The following is a 14,379-nucleotide window of genomic DNA, read 5'->3' on the forward strand; positions in this document are numbered from 1 at the left end:
CCCCACCTTCTTTAAGTTGCCTAAATACATTAGCCAATGGAATGTCCATATTTTTGTGACCGACGTTCTTGAGAACCAATAGGAGGCGTTCTCTGGAAGCATTCAGTCCCACCCCTCGAGTGAATCTCTCAGAGTTTGTTGATGGCGATTCTGTGGTAAGTGGGAAGTTGAGTACCTATTTTCGAAGAAATAAATGGTTCAAACTCATTTTTGTCGCGATCTTCGTGCCATCCGCGTCTTTGCACTTCCATTCTGATGTTTTAGTGAGGTTGTCATGGTTTTATTTAACACCAGATAGGTCGAGATCGACAGTGGGGTTATTTTTTTTTTCGCTGTGACGCTCGTTGTTTTGATGATAAGAAACCCACCAGAGGGCACTTTTGTGTGATAAAACAATTGGCGAATTGGCGAAATTGGCCGTGCTTGACGCGAAAATGGGGTTTAAAGGCTTTCGGAGGTGTTCGTGTCATTCATTTTGAACGGAGCAGAGGGGTTGCGTCATGCCCCAACTTGTTGACATTCTTTTGTTTACAGTGTTGGACCCTACAGGCTGTGGGTTCGAGCAGAAAGCTTAGCTGCTGCTTGTAAGAAGTGACAAAGTAGGCCGTGGCTTTCAGCTCGTCCCTTCGGACGCGTTCACATTTAAAAAAACAAAAACATTTTACTACCAGCACGCTCACAATGAAGTCACGGTTATGAATGCGAAACTGTAGCTGAAACAACCGTCGTTTTGCTTCTTTTTGTAAGCTGATTCATTTCGCGTTAACGGCTTTCTTTAAAATGGTGCCTCGTAAAAAAAAGAAGAAGAAAACTCTGCATTTATTTTAAATAGAAAATGCTCTAGTTTGTCTTTGGAAATAATACGTGTTCTTGTAGTTTCTTTTTTTTGTGGGTTAAAGTTTCTGTATGACTCTTATGAGGACCTATTTTTTCCCCCTATTTATCGCTTTAGCTGCGCAGTTATGAATGAATGAGCACTGGTGCGCATGCGTCAAAGTCTAAGTTTATAAACACGGCCTCCACGCAGCGGGTCACATGACAAGACAGTGGTTTACCGTGTCGATTCAGAGACAAAGGATTCCCTAAAGATTGCTTGTATTTCCTATAATGTTGATGCCACAGATGATCGGCAATGTCGGCATCATGTATGGTAAAATAAATAAATAAATAGTCTTTAAAAACTAATCTGTCTTGTGTTAATGTTTTACAATAAAACCCAGAAATCCGCACACCATTTTGACAGCATACACATTAGATTTAAATTTTTATTGTTAGACATTATAATTGGTTTTGTAAATAAAGCTCAGCAGGAATTTCACTGTGTGAAAGTTATGATTTCTCTCTTTTTTTTGTGTGTTTCTGAATGCAGCGGATGAGTCCAAGTTTGATGATGAAAGCAAAGTAAGCTGCACATTGAGGAGTCTTTACAAAAAGAAGAGGAAACGCAAGAACATTGTGAGAATGGACGAGTCATTTGATCCTCTCAAGTGTAACGAGGACTTGCCTTCCTCACCAGGGTGCCACATGGAATATGGTAAGATGTCAAACTACCAACAACAACAAAAAAATTAATTTCCTCTGTAAATTTAGTGTGAATAATACCACAATCTCTTCTCAGATGACATGCCTGAGCTGCAGGAGGTGGAGGAGGACCAGAGGTCTCAGGGGTTGTTTCAGGTGGGAGCTGTGTCTCACCAGGAGCTCAGCCGCTCGCCTAACACCAACTGGCTCGCTGAGTTAGCCAAAATCGCCACCAGTCCTCAGAGCCCTCTGCTGAAGGATGCTCCACACAAGAGGTTGGCACAAATATGCACCGACTAGAAAAATCAACTAAGCCTAGCAAAATTTGTGTTTGTGACATACACCGTTGAATAGACTGACAAATGAAAAAACACGAGGACTCACCATTACACCTGAGGGGGATTCTTAAAGCAGGACTGGCAAGTTAACAACGTATCTTAGAATATGTATTGTGAAATACATTGCACCCTGTAATTGTATTTTTAGCTACCACTTAGATCAATATCAGCTAGAATTAGATATAAATTAGAGGCCTAGCATTGTGCATTTATTGAAGGAATGCATAACGCCTGCTGCCTTTCATGCCCCAGTTTTAAACACTAAACATCTTATAAAGAGGCCGGAGTTATAGCCATTTAGGCCGAATATTGTAAATAACACTATACATGATCTCATGGTATTGTCAGATCTTGCGACACGTGTTAGCACTAAGAATGTGTGTTCGGAACGACTATCTGCTACTACCACAGCAAAATTTGGTCAAAAACTGTAAATTTTATTAAGTTATAACCATTTAAGTGTTGGCTGAGGTCGATTAGCTGTGGCAACCATCTTGAATTGGGGTAACTCCTGAAAGTAAACAGTTGTAAATGTATATTCAGTAGGTTTTATTAAAGTCTGCCCAGGGATTCATGAGATATTTTGTTAACAGACAGACAGGGCTGATGCCAAAGTTTTAAGCCAATATATTACACATCGTGCATCGCTCTGATTATGTATTGGGGCTGACGCTCAGCTACTGCCACACCAAATTTGAGCTCAATATTTATAAAATTAGCTGAGGTATACCCATTTTTGTGTTGCCTAAGGTTCTTTAGCTGTGGCAGACATCTTGAATTGGGTTGACTCCGAAAGGTAATCAGTTGTAGATGTACATCCGGTGATTACTTTTATGAGAGTTTCATTAAAATATGTCCTGTGGTTCATGAAATATTTTGCTAATGGTACAGACTAATATGTACACAGAGACACGAACAAAAATATAATTTCCCCAATCGATAAAAAAAAAAAAAATTCTGTCTGTGATGTTGCTTGAAGTTGCGTAAAGGTCAGTCCGTCTCTTTTAAAATAAACAATATAACCAATATGTGCATGCACAAAAGCGATTCTGTCCTTATTTGGCAAGTGTATTCCTACTGCAACCACATGCTGTAAAATGATATTTATCACATTGTTAATTTCAGATCATCTCCAGTTCACATCTTTGGCAGCAGTAACAGTTTACATTCCTATGCCCGGCCCCCGTTAGCCAGCAGTGCACCCAATCCTTCCAGAGGCCACCTCAGGGAGCGCAGGCGTGTCCGGGTAACTTCTCACTCTCCACCACCACCACCGCCGAAACCTAAGAATCATCCATTCCCATAGGCTTAGTGATTATTTCCTCCTAGACACCATGTACTGTTCATTCTCAGGCTGATTTTCAATTTTATTTTTAACTCATTATCCACCACAGGCCAGCAGTGAGTCAGAGTCTGGTGTTTTCTCAATGTCCTCGTCGTTTTCTGATGATGAGGACATGGCGTGGTCTCATTCCTGGCCCTCCACAGCCTGGCACTGCTTCCTCAAAGGTTCTTGCTGTTTACATTCATATCCATCAGGGCATACTCTTAGACTTAACTGAAATGTTTTAATGTGAACTGGAGGATTTTTTTTTAAAATAACTTCAAAAAAATTGTTTTAAAGTTATGACACAGACTTGTACTCCTCAGTTAAAAACAGTGATGTCATTCATTAAAATATAGTTTTTCCAAATCTCACAGATTTTAAGGTGTGACTACAAAATATATTCTTTTCAGATCTGATTTCTTTTTTTTAAGAAACACAATTTTGTCCTGATTTGAAAGACAACTTCTTAGTTTATTTTTTAATTTTTATTTTTTTGGGTCAGCCAAAACGGCACCAATGGGTTCCTGAAAAGTTCTAACAACAACCCGACATCAGGACCATTTATGGGGGGAAGCAGGAGGCGAACAGACATTCATAAAACTGTTCTCACCTCTGGTGTTAAAACAGCAGTCTTGCATCGAGTTTTCCCTTCATTCCCTTGGCGGTGTTTCACACAGCAGCTCACTCATCGAGCTGCTTTGTTGTGTTGATTTTCAGGAACTCGCCTGCGCTTCCATCGAGGTCCTAATGTGGAATGGCAGGAAGCTGATGAACTGGGGGATTCGGATGATGACTCGGATGATGAAACCATGATACAATCCTCATTTTCTAACCAGGTGAGAGAACCAGTGACTACAGCGTGTCAAATAATTATTCTAACTTCTCTTGGACTGGCCACAAGATGGCAGACAAACTGACAATCAAAGTACCCAGATCCCACAAATGAGCCTTGAATGCTTCCTCTCAGCGATTTGCATCGATGGTCCCATGGCATACAACTGAAACAAACGTTTCAGGAAATTAGGCGTCTGTTTTGAAACAAACAGCACACTAGTCGAGACATCAGCTTGCTCATTTTGCTCCTAAATCCAGACTCCTTTTCTAAAAGTTTTGTTTCATTTACAGAGATATGGTTCAGACGGACTTAAACTTCTGAACCACGAAGAATCAGTTTCTTTTGGCCAGGCAATTCTTAAACTGACCTTTGACCCAGGCTCACCAGATAAAGGTCTTCTAACAGCCGAATGCCGATTGGATCATCCGTTTTTTGTCAAAAACAAAGGTACTATTGAACCTGCTTATTTCTGTTAAGCAGTAGTTTTTTTTTCTTTATTCTTTTTTTGCAGCAGCAGATGATAAAGCTCAATTTGCATGCATTGAATTTAGTGATAATTTATTATCCTTTATTAAGAGATCAAAGCCAGATTTTATGTAGAGGTCTGTGCCAATAAAAGCTTCCACTGACCAAATGCTGTTTGCTGAATGCAGTCCCTTCAGCTTTCTGCTCAGACAAGCAGCTTTAAATTCCAGCTAATGTGTAACGCGCCATCTGTCTTTGTCAGGGTGGGCTTCCTTTTACCCGAGCCTCACCGTGGTGCACCATGGGATTCCCTGCTATGAGATGCAGCTGGGAGATGTGTGCCTGCCACCGAACCACCCAGATGCTATTAACTGTGATGACTCAGTTGTCTTTGACACCTTCAGAAGGTACACACATTGAATTCTTGTCTCGCTTGTATTAACGTGTGTGAGGCATCAATCAGAGGAGCGACAGCAGAAGGTGTCCACTTGTAAGAGAGCTTGTTTTGCTTTTGTGGATAACGGCATATCAGTAAAAAATGAAAAAAATAAAAGCCATGACACAATCAGGACATAAATATAGAGAGTGTATAGTGCTAAACTACTGGTTACTGACTGTGTAGTCCAGTTTCTCGGTGATGATTTGATTAAAAAATTCAAGCTGAAGCAGATATTTCTCTCTCTACAAATAAATCTGAGCATAGCTTTTGTTCGCATTTTTCCCTGTTTGATACAACTCTTCCTAGATTTAAAAATATATATGGAGTTTTGTGTAAATGTCAAGCTATTATTTTTTTCTTTCTCCAAAAAGAATAATTAAGAAACAATTTCCAAATTTTTCCTCATCAAAAAAATGCAATCGTGTGTTTTTGTAAAAACAAAACCAGCGTTCCTGAAGGAATCCATGCCACGTTGCAAGTGCTCAATATCTGTGGCGGCCATTTTAAATTGAGTTGATACCAAAGGTTATTCAGCTGAAGTGGTTATTTTCTGAGATCTTCTTTAAATTGTATCCAGTCATCCCACACAGTGGAAGTGTGGGATGTGTTTCATTTAGTTTTTAACCAACTAAATGCAGTAAATTGCAGTATGTGGCACTTTTACATAAGAATAACATCTTTATCACCTACCGCCATGAAAGGCGAACAATTGTTTTTGTTTTTTTCTGTTAGCAGAATATGCCATGAGCCACTGGACAGATTTTAGTTAAACTCTCAAACAATATTCACTGGACGTACGTGCACATCTGATTGACCTTTGGAGTCAGCCTGATTCAGGATGACCTCCACACCTAATTGACTTTAGCAAACACAAAGGTGCTATATAACTAAATGTTGAGCTACAATTTGGTGTGGTGGTAGCTGAGAATCATCCCCAAGACATACTCCAGACCACTAACAGATGAGCTTTGTTTAAAACTTTGGCTTGCAAGGCAGCGGGCCATACGCATTCCTTCAGGGACTGCAAAATTTATATTTAGATGTAGCATTGGTCTTGCAGGTGATTGTACACAGAAACATATGAAAAAATTTAAATGAAAATGTATTCACACTGCATTCTATGTAGTGACTCTGGTAGAATAAATGCACATAATGCTAGCATGTCTTTTTTTTTTTTCTTGGTTACCCTTTTTTTTCTGCAGCTACGACTTCACCCCGCTCGATTCCTCAGCCGTGTACGTACTCAGCAGCATGGCCCGTCAGCGCAGGGCCTCCCTGTCCAGCGGGGGCGCTGTCAGTCCAGACTGTGACAAGCTGGAGCGCTCCAGCTCCCCGCAATCCTCCGGTGTCAGATCCAACAGGAGCCACAACTCAGGGACTGCCAGTGGTGCCACGCCTACAAAATGCAAGCGGCCAATGAATGCCTTCATGCTCTTCGCCAAGAAGTACAGAGTGGAGTACACGCAGATGTATCCTGGAAAGGACAACAGGTGAGCGGGGACATGCGGTGCATTTACTCAGTACCATCACCATCATATATATATATATATATATATATATATATATATATCTTTGTAAAATAAAATTCTCTATAGAAATAAATTGAGAACTCTTTAGTTACTTTAAAGCGTGTTTTATGAAAGCTGCTTCAGCATTCTTGTTCTATTTTTGTCCTCATCTTTTGGCTTTTACCTGCTGTTTTGCCTATTTTAGCTACCATTCGGCTCCTAGCTTTCAGCCACAGTTTTGCTAATTTTAACTATGCTTTGCTGAAGTTAGCTTTAGCATCTGCTTCACTGTTTTTAGCATCAGTTTAGCTGAATTTAGCTTAAATATTTAGTTTGCTGCTTGAACCCCATGTTTTGCTCATTTTAGCCACACCTCTACTAATTTCAGCTTCAGTATTAGCTATGGTTTTGCTAGCTTTGGCATCCATCAATCCTTTTTCTTTTACCTGCCTTTTCCATTCAGGGTCAGGAGGTGAACCTGCAGCCAAACAAATTTTAGCATCTGTTCAGAAAATTTTATCGACTGCTCTTCATTTTTTTTAACTCGTAGCAACTCATTTTTAGTTTCTTCAGCAAATTTTAGCAAAATCATTCACACTGCATTTTTACAGGAAATGTCTTTTCTCTAACCTAATCTACATGTTCTTTTCTAGATTTTGTCTCGTTTTTATTTGTTTTTATGTTTTATTTTGTTAGATTGTTGCCAGGTTTGACTGTAAAGCACTTTGGTGCTGTAAAAATATGATTGACATTGGCTTTATATCATTGGATGCTTCCTGAAATTCATTTGGCCAAATAATACAAGTTAAATCCCTTCGAGTTACACAGCTGGTAACATCAAGTCATCGCAGAAGAAGACGAAGCAAACGGTAGAAAGTATTGTTCCACAAAATGAATGTTGATGACTCAGATTAGAGGAGGATTTGCAAAAAAAAAAAGCGCTTTTACGCTGGCATCATAAAAGCTGTCTTCAAAAACTCTGTAAAAAAATAAAAGGAACATGATGTTAAAAAACAAAGACACGTGGTCATAGGAAGTGAAAGTTCTTGTGTTTCCATCCCCTCACTCCAGAGCCATTAGTGTCATCCTGGGTGACAAGTGGAAGAAGATGAAGAATGAAGAGAGGAGGATGTACACCATGGAGGCCAAGGCTTTGGCTGAGGAGCAGAAAAGACTCAATCCTGACTGCTGGAAACGTAAACGAACCAACTCAGTAAGCACCGCAGTTAATAAACATTTTAATCTAGAAGCTTTTCGTACTGACTGGGTTTAACCTACATCTGCTGTTTTTTGTCCATAGGGTTCCCAGCAGACTTAAAAACCCCCCACCAGAACCCACAACAGCTGGTGTTTTTTAAGCATGGAGAGGTGCTGAATCTGACGGACCGCTTGATGCCTCTTTGCTCTCCTGTATTCTTGAGATCCAACTGTGATGCTGAATTCACTCGATTTTGTAACTTTTACACATTATAGTGACGAAACAGAATTATAAAACGTATACAAAACATGTAATCTAGTCACTAACAGTGCATATATTTTCTTATATCTTTAATGTCAAAGATGTCTTATTTCCTTGAGAGAGAAAAAAAAAAAACAAAGTGTGAAAACCTCTCATGCATTTCAGGTCATTTTTTAAAAACTTCAGTGGTAGAAAAACAAAGAGAAGGGCTGTGCTTTATGACAGAAAGATCTATTTGTAATAGTAAACAGGCAGTTTCAGATAACATTTTTACTATTATTCATATTGATATTTGTAAGATTTAGTATATTGCACAGAATGGTAATCCATACAGTTTGTATCCTACCACCGAACTACGGCTAAGAGTTAATAAGCAAACCCACCCAACCACCGATGTCTTTACGTGGCGGTGGTCAGCCACAAGCACGTCAGGCCTTTACTGTAAGTGGTTATTTTTTTTCTGCACTTTATATAAATAATGTAATCTGGTTCTATACAGCCATTGTATACTGGTGAAACAGTTTGTATATTACATCTAGTATTTTCATAGTTACCCATTTGACACGATCATGGCCAAGCAGTCATGCTCCGCTTTCAGGTTGCTTTTGAATTTTAAGTACTTTGTTCATAATGTACAGGTTTCAATGCACCAACAGCGTCTTGCACAAAATATCCTTGTATTATATTATAAATAATTTTTTAAACATCTCACCCATGTGTATGGCGATTTTTTTTTTTTTTTTTTTCAGCTGCAAGTTGTCATTATGAAGGTACTTTGGCTTTGTGTTCCGACACGTTTCTCTCCGGTGCTGTTATTGGATTTAGAAAACAATCTTCTTTGTTCACCAGCGTGCTGTTGTAATACGAGACTGATGTGGGGTTTTGTTTTAAGTCCAGCTGATGTTTTACAACCAACGGAAGATGTTTTAGACTTCTTTATCTCTGCTTTTCTGCAATATCAAAACTGTCGTGCACAAATGGTGCTTAAGAGCTGAATGAGGACAATGTCTAAATTTATATTTGCTGGAATCTCAAAAAAAGTCTCAAATTAAAGGGAATGAAAAAGATGTTTTTATCAGAGACAGTGCAATAAAGCCAGACTTTTGTTTATTCATTTAAACAATAACAACAACAATAATAATAAAAAAACTAAAACAAAACATTACTGATGTAGAAAATTGTGATAAATTTAGATAAATTGTTGCTAAGTGTTGCCTCCACTGAATAATAGTTTTGGAACAGGGCCGATTGTTGGCACCAGAGGGCGCCATTGTCACATTTTTTTTTTCCTAAAACTTAAATGTCACGCTTCTCAGTTTCCTGTTCTAAAAAGATAATATGATTTTAAAGTCAACAAAAAGAGAAAAGTCATAAAACGGTGGATTTATGTTAGGAAAGCTACATGTTTCAGAATAGCAGAAAAACAATTTGGCCTTTCACGTCAATGAAACGACAATAAAACCATCCCTCGAATGATGTACGGGGCAGAGAAAATTGCTATGAAATCCTGAGAGTCTAGCTCATGCGTAAATAGAAAGTGGTCAGTATAAACATAAGAAATCCCAGCTTTGCTCGCATCATGAAATAACACCGATCAACAACCAGAAATCCTTTCAAGCACAGGAATCTAATTTATGCACATCCACACCAGGCTGCTCCAAAATACTAGAAGTTTCATACTTTTCCTGTTGATGGAGACATGAGAAGCTGCACCTTTCTCTCAGGCTTCTGTGCAGAACAACACGGCAAATTTTAAACGAAGACTTAAGTACAGAAGGAGTGGCTGAAAATTAAAAGCATTTTTCAAATCTTGTCACAATTCTGTAAATGAAAACAATGTGTCACGTCGTGAGCAGCACATTGACACAAACTGGAAGCAAACTTGTCTTGCGGATGAACGCTCCTGCTTGGGTCTTCTCTCATTTGTTGTTGATTAACATGGTGTTTCCCAAAGGTGTGGTAATGATGTGATTTCCAGGAATCAAATAAAATGAAAATGTGATTGCTAACAGCACTTTTTTTGCCATGACTGTTATAAAATATATAAAAAAAAACAGCAGTTGTAAATGGGAGGGGGAAAAAACTAGTTTAATAGTTATTTGGGCTGTTTTTGATGTTAATGCATCCTTTTTTTTTGGCTTATTATCACTCGTCGACATTAGCAAACACACAACTGGCCTTAACTCAGACGCTTTTACAAACATTAATATAAATTTAGATGTGGTAGTTGCTGAAAGTCATTTCCAACACATAGTTTAAGCACTTACAGATCACATGAAATCACGCCAGCGCGAGTCATTTGAAAAGTGTGACCAAATCGGCTACAATTCCATCCTCTTCTCATCAGAAGACGATCTTAGTTTCAAACTCTGTCATGAAAGGAGGGTGGGGTGATATGCATTCCACCAGGAAATGCTTGGCCTTTAATCAGCAATGTTTGCACCCTTTACCCAGAAGGTGTTGGGGCCTCAGAGTCTCTGCTGTCGGTGTTTTGTGGGTCAGAACCTGAGGCTCAGTAAACCACTGGCCAAACCGAAAGTTCAAAAGTGTGAAACCCCTTTTCCACCTCAGCCATCAGGATTCAGGCTAAATTAAAGTTAAAGATTTAAGAAGTGGCAAAAATAGACAAATTAAGTCATTGAATTCTTTGGGGTCACCTAGCAGCAAACGACTCCACGCATCAGTTCGTCAAAGAGAGGCGAGCAGACAAACAGCTGACGTCCTGTGACAGCACGCCCGAAGAAGACATGAATACTAAAAAGAACAATCTGAACGACAGTCATCATCACTGTCGGCTTCCTCGTAAATCAGAAGCTGCACCTTAATCAAGACTGTCTCATTAGAGGCAATTAGTAATTTGCTGAGAGATAGCAGGGACTCTGTGTCTTTGCAAGAGCAAAGTGTTTTTGTCTGGAAGTAATGTCTAAAAGCCATTTTGGTATGAACACATGACCCTGTTTTTTTTCCTCCCCCCTTATACTGGTTACTATAATTGGTTGCAGAAACGTGTCATCTGTCAAAGCACGAAAAATAAGTTGAGTGCCTGAGACGCAGCTCCTGCCTTCATTTTAAAGTCTGTGCGGTATAAATCACTTCAGACGTATTCTACTCATTTGTCACATGTCTTAAATCACAGCGCCAGATACAGACATTTAGAAAAAACAGGAGCTGATCGCAATAAGAGTACAGGTGAAGAAGACAAGTGGACTTCTTTTCAGCCATCAGAGCAGCTCTTTTTTTTTTTTTTTTCTTTCTCTCCATGAGAGCCTAAGATTTCTGATGGCTCACTGTGTTGTCAGTGGTGACAGAAAAAAAAAATGTATGAAACAAAGGAGAGAGTGACAAGATTTCTCAAAGAGATTTCTGCGTCGCATATATGTTCTAAGAATCCACATAATCAGCCCTTTCAGTCTGTGAAAACAGACGTTTGTGTGTCAATTGGAAGGCAGGTTTGAAAACACAAGCGTGTCAGAAACACTCACAAAGCTGGAGAACAACTAAAGCTCAAGATTTGAAATATTGCATTTCACAGAAAGATATTAAAAGAACAAGAACAACAACAAAGACACATTTGTGGTTTTTGTTATTGTCATCTAGTATAACTGATGTGAAAGTGATTTTGATGCACTGTCCTTTTAAAAGTCCACGGAGGATTAAGGGACAGAAATTGAAAAGTGATGCCGCTGTTATGGCCTCATCTAAAAGCTTGCTGCTCAGTGAGACATTTATGACAGCGCTGGTAAGGAAAACTGATGGACAACTCAGGATTTAACCCTAAAAGTACCTGTGACTTTAGTTCCACATTCGAGAGATCAGCAAAAAAAAAAAATAAACAAAAAACATCCCGTTATCCTGTCACTTTCGAATTCTTAGTGACTTCAAACTGGATGCAGTCCTTACATTTTTTAAAAATTTTTTTGTAACTGTATCATAGAAAGAACTTACAAATATCATGAAAAAAATCTGCTTTCCTTCAGGAAAAAGAAAAAAAACAACCTGTGACAGGATGCTGATGGACATCTGCCCGGTGGCAAGGTGCTGGTCACAAAGATGAGGCTGAAGCAACGTGAAGAAAATAACCAAAACAATCACCTGTTCGTTGCATTACAGCTGGGATTTTTCCAACACTGATTGAACCTAAATGCATCATTTTTTTTCTAACCTAAAAAAAAATCTGTTTTCATTCATGTATAGACATTTGAAGATGCACACTGATGAATAAAACATGTAAAAGAATCATTACTTGCATGATTCAAAGAGATCTTTAGCACTTCCTTCGTTAACTTTCTTATTTATCAATACGTGTAGAGCACACATATAATAATATATCTGCCATGAGCTAATCTTAGCGTTTCACTGAGTCATAGCTCCAAAACCTGAGATGACATCTCATTTGTATTCTTTTTCATGCAGCTCTGAAAAAGAGCTCAGCATCAATAGAAAATGAAAAGAGCACTGATTAAAAAATTTTAATTCACACCAAAAACTGAAACCATCTACAGGCAGGCAAACATAATGGGTTTCACATACATCTTACTCTGCTGTGCTTTTATTTTCCTTTCTTCTCGACACGCGAGAACTTGACATACCGCCATTATTCTTTTGTCCCTCATAATGTCCACCTCTCTGCTCTCTCCTGTGTGTTACCTCTAATTGGTTGGCGTGTGAACACAGCAAAATTGGGGAAAATCATTCCATTATTCTGGCTCACGGGTTTCAGGCTGGGGAAAAGGTCTGAATTTACTCCTGCTGATAGAATTTGCTCTTTGCCCTGACAGCTGAACAACAAAACAGCTGAAAGGACAAGAATCACAGAGGAGCTGAATGTTGCCTCTAGAGGGAAGCTATGGGGACGCGAGCCTTCAACCACGCCACATGTCAATGCCCAAAGTGGTGTTTCGGATTATTTTCAGCACTAAGTATGTGCTGGCATCATGAAGACCCCATGTGAGAGACTTTAATAGTATGTGTGAGAGACTATAGTAATATTTGTAAGAGACTTTGATAGTAAATGTGAGGGACTCAAGTAGTATATGTGAGAGACTTAGTAGTATTAGACAGTTTGACAGTGTATGCAAAAGGCTAATACTTTAAGTGACAGATCTTGGTTAGCATTATCTCTTAAAAAGCCTCCTATAGAACTGTTTGTTCTAGATCGTTAAACTTTGCTAGGGATAACTTGTGTAATGTGTGAACTCAGCAGGACTTTTAAACTTTTATTTTTAGGATCAGCACTGAAAGTTGTATTGAAACCAACAACCCAGTTAAATTGGTCAGCACAACTTTAGTGAGACACAGTTCACTCAGCTACAAAAGTCTGATTGACTTTTTATAAAAGCCATAATAAGTGTCAAATTCCGCAACTTTTTAAATAATTTTATTTTAATTTGAAATTTGTTTGTACGTTTATCATCTGGAATAAAAATAACCACTAAATACACATGAAAGTCTGCAACACGATTTGTAATAGTAAAACAAAATCAGCAGAGTCATGTTTTGTTGCCAACAATTATGAGTTGTTTGTTTACATTTGAACTTTGACGAGTACACTTTAGACAGTCTTGGAGCACAATGGATATTGAGCTGGTACAACTATCCCTGGATGTAAACAGAGTCAGAGAGCGAACGATGGAATCAGAGTCGCCAGGTTGAAAAAGAAAAGCTGATGTTCTTCTTCTTTTGAAAAGAAACAACGACTAAAAGCTGTGGGGATGAGGGTCGACAGAAGGAGAATCATTTTGGGAGGAAATTGAACGACTGTGAGGATCTGGGTTTTGGCTCCACCTTCTGGGTGGCACCACTAATCATTGTCCACAGGTGTTCCTCATACCACTGACGAGACCTTACAGGATTTAAGCAGCAGGCTGTGATCACACCTTCGTTGGAGCATCAAACCTACTGGGTTAGATTCTCCGCCTCAGCATCTAACCTGAACTCTTGCTCCTAGTGTTAACTACGTTCTCTGTTTTTACCTACGTCCTAGGTTTTTGCCACGCCATGACTACGGAAACTAAGGACTACTTACCTGACACCATTCTGCTACTTACCTCACTGGAACTGGCTCGTCACTTCTGGAACTTCTCGAACTCCTGGAACTGCTCCTCCTCTCCTCGGCGCTGTATTTACCTCCTGGATCTGTAAGCAAACAAAGAGACATTATTACCACCTTCTTGCTACCGTCTGGATTTAGACTCATACCCGAGACTCACCTAGCTCTCCTTCTCTTGCAGACTCTTCGGATACCGCCCACTGTATGTAGTTTTCACCCTGTAAATAAATTCACTTACCTTTACATCCGCCTCCGTGTTTGGTCTTGGTTTCGCTCTCTGGACAGAATCCCCTGAGTTATGACAGTATGCTCCAGCCAACTAAAATGTCCAGAGTGGGTCGAAACCAACACCATCCGGTAAAAGGAAATTACTTTTGCGTAGACAACCGGTTTCCGTCCTTATCCACAAAACGCAGGTTAAAGCTGCGGATAGTATAC

At 39.3% G+C, this 14,379-nt stretch overlaps 1 protein-coding gene across 2 annotated transcripts; it reads left to right on the plus strand.

Annotated features, from left to right (window-relative positions):
• Nucleotides 1-69: 69 nt before the first annotated feature.
• On the plus strand, nucleotides 70-8,603 carry hbp1 (HMG-box transcription factor 1). 2 transcript variants are annotated; one of them, XM_017406229.2, is made up of 11 exons: nucleotides 70-155; nucleotides 1,370-1,534; nucleotides 1,619-1,796; nucleotides 2,985-3,105; nucleotides 3,254-3,368; nucleotides 3,904-4,022; nucleotides 4,312-4,468; nucleotides 4,749-4,893; nucleotides 6,128-6,415; nucleotides 7,505-7,646; nucleotides 7,734-8,603. In XM_017406229.2, the coding sequence occupies exons 2-11, from the start codon at nucleotides 1,462-1,464 to the stop codon at nucleotides 7,749-7,751; spliced, it is 1,356 nt and encodes a 451-aa protein (XP_017261718.1). In that variant the 5' UTR covers nucleotides 70-155; nucleotides 1,370-1,461; the 3' UTR covers nucleotides 7,752-8,603. The 2 variants fall into 2 exon arrangements, with proteins under 2 accessions (XP_017261718.1, XP_024859544.1); XM_025003776.2 differs by lacking the exon at nucleotides 70-155 and adding an exon at nucleotides 1,093-1,150.
• Nucleotides 8,604-14,379: the final 5,776 nt, after the last annotated feature.

Source organism: Kryptolebias marmoratus, linkage group LG11 (assembly GCF_001649575.2).
Source record: "Kryptolebias marmoratus isolate JLee-2015 linkage group LG11, ASM164957v2, whole genome shotgun sequence".
NCBI lineage: Eukaryota > Metazoa > Chordata > Actinopteri > Cyprinodontiformes > Rivulidae > Kryptolebias > Kryptolebias marmoratus.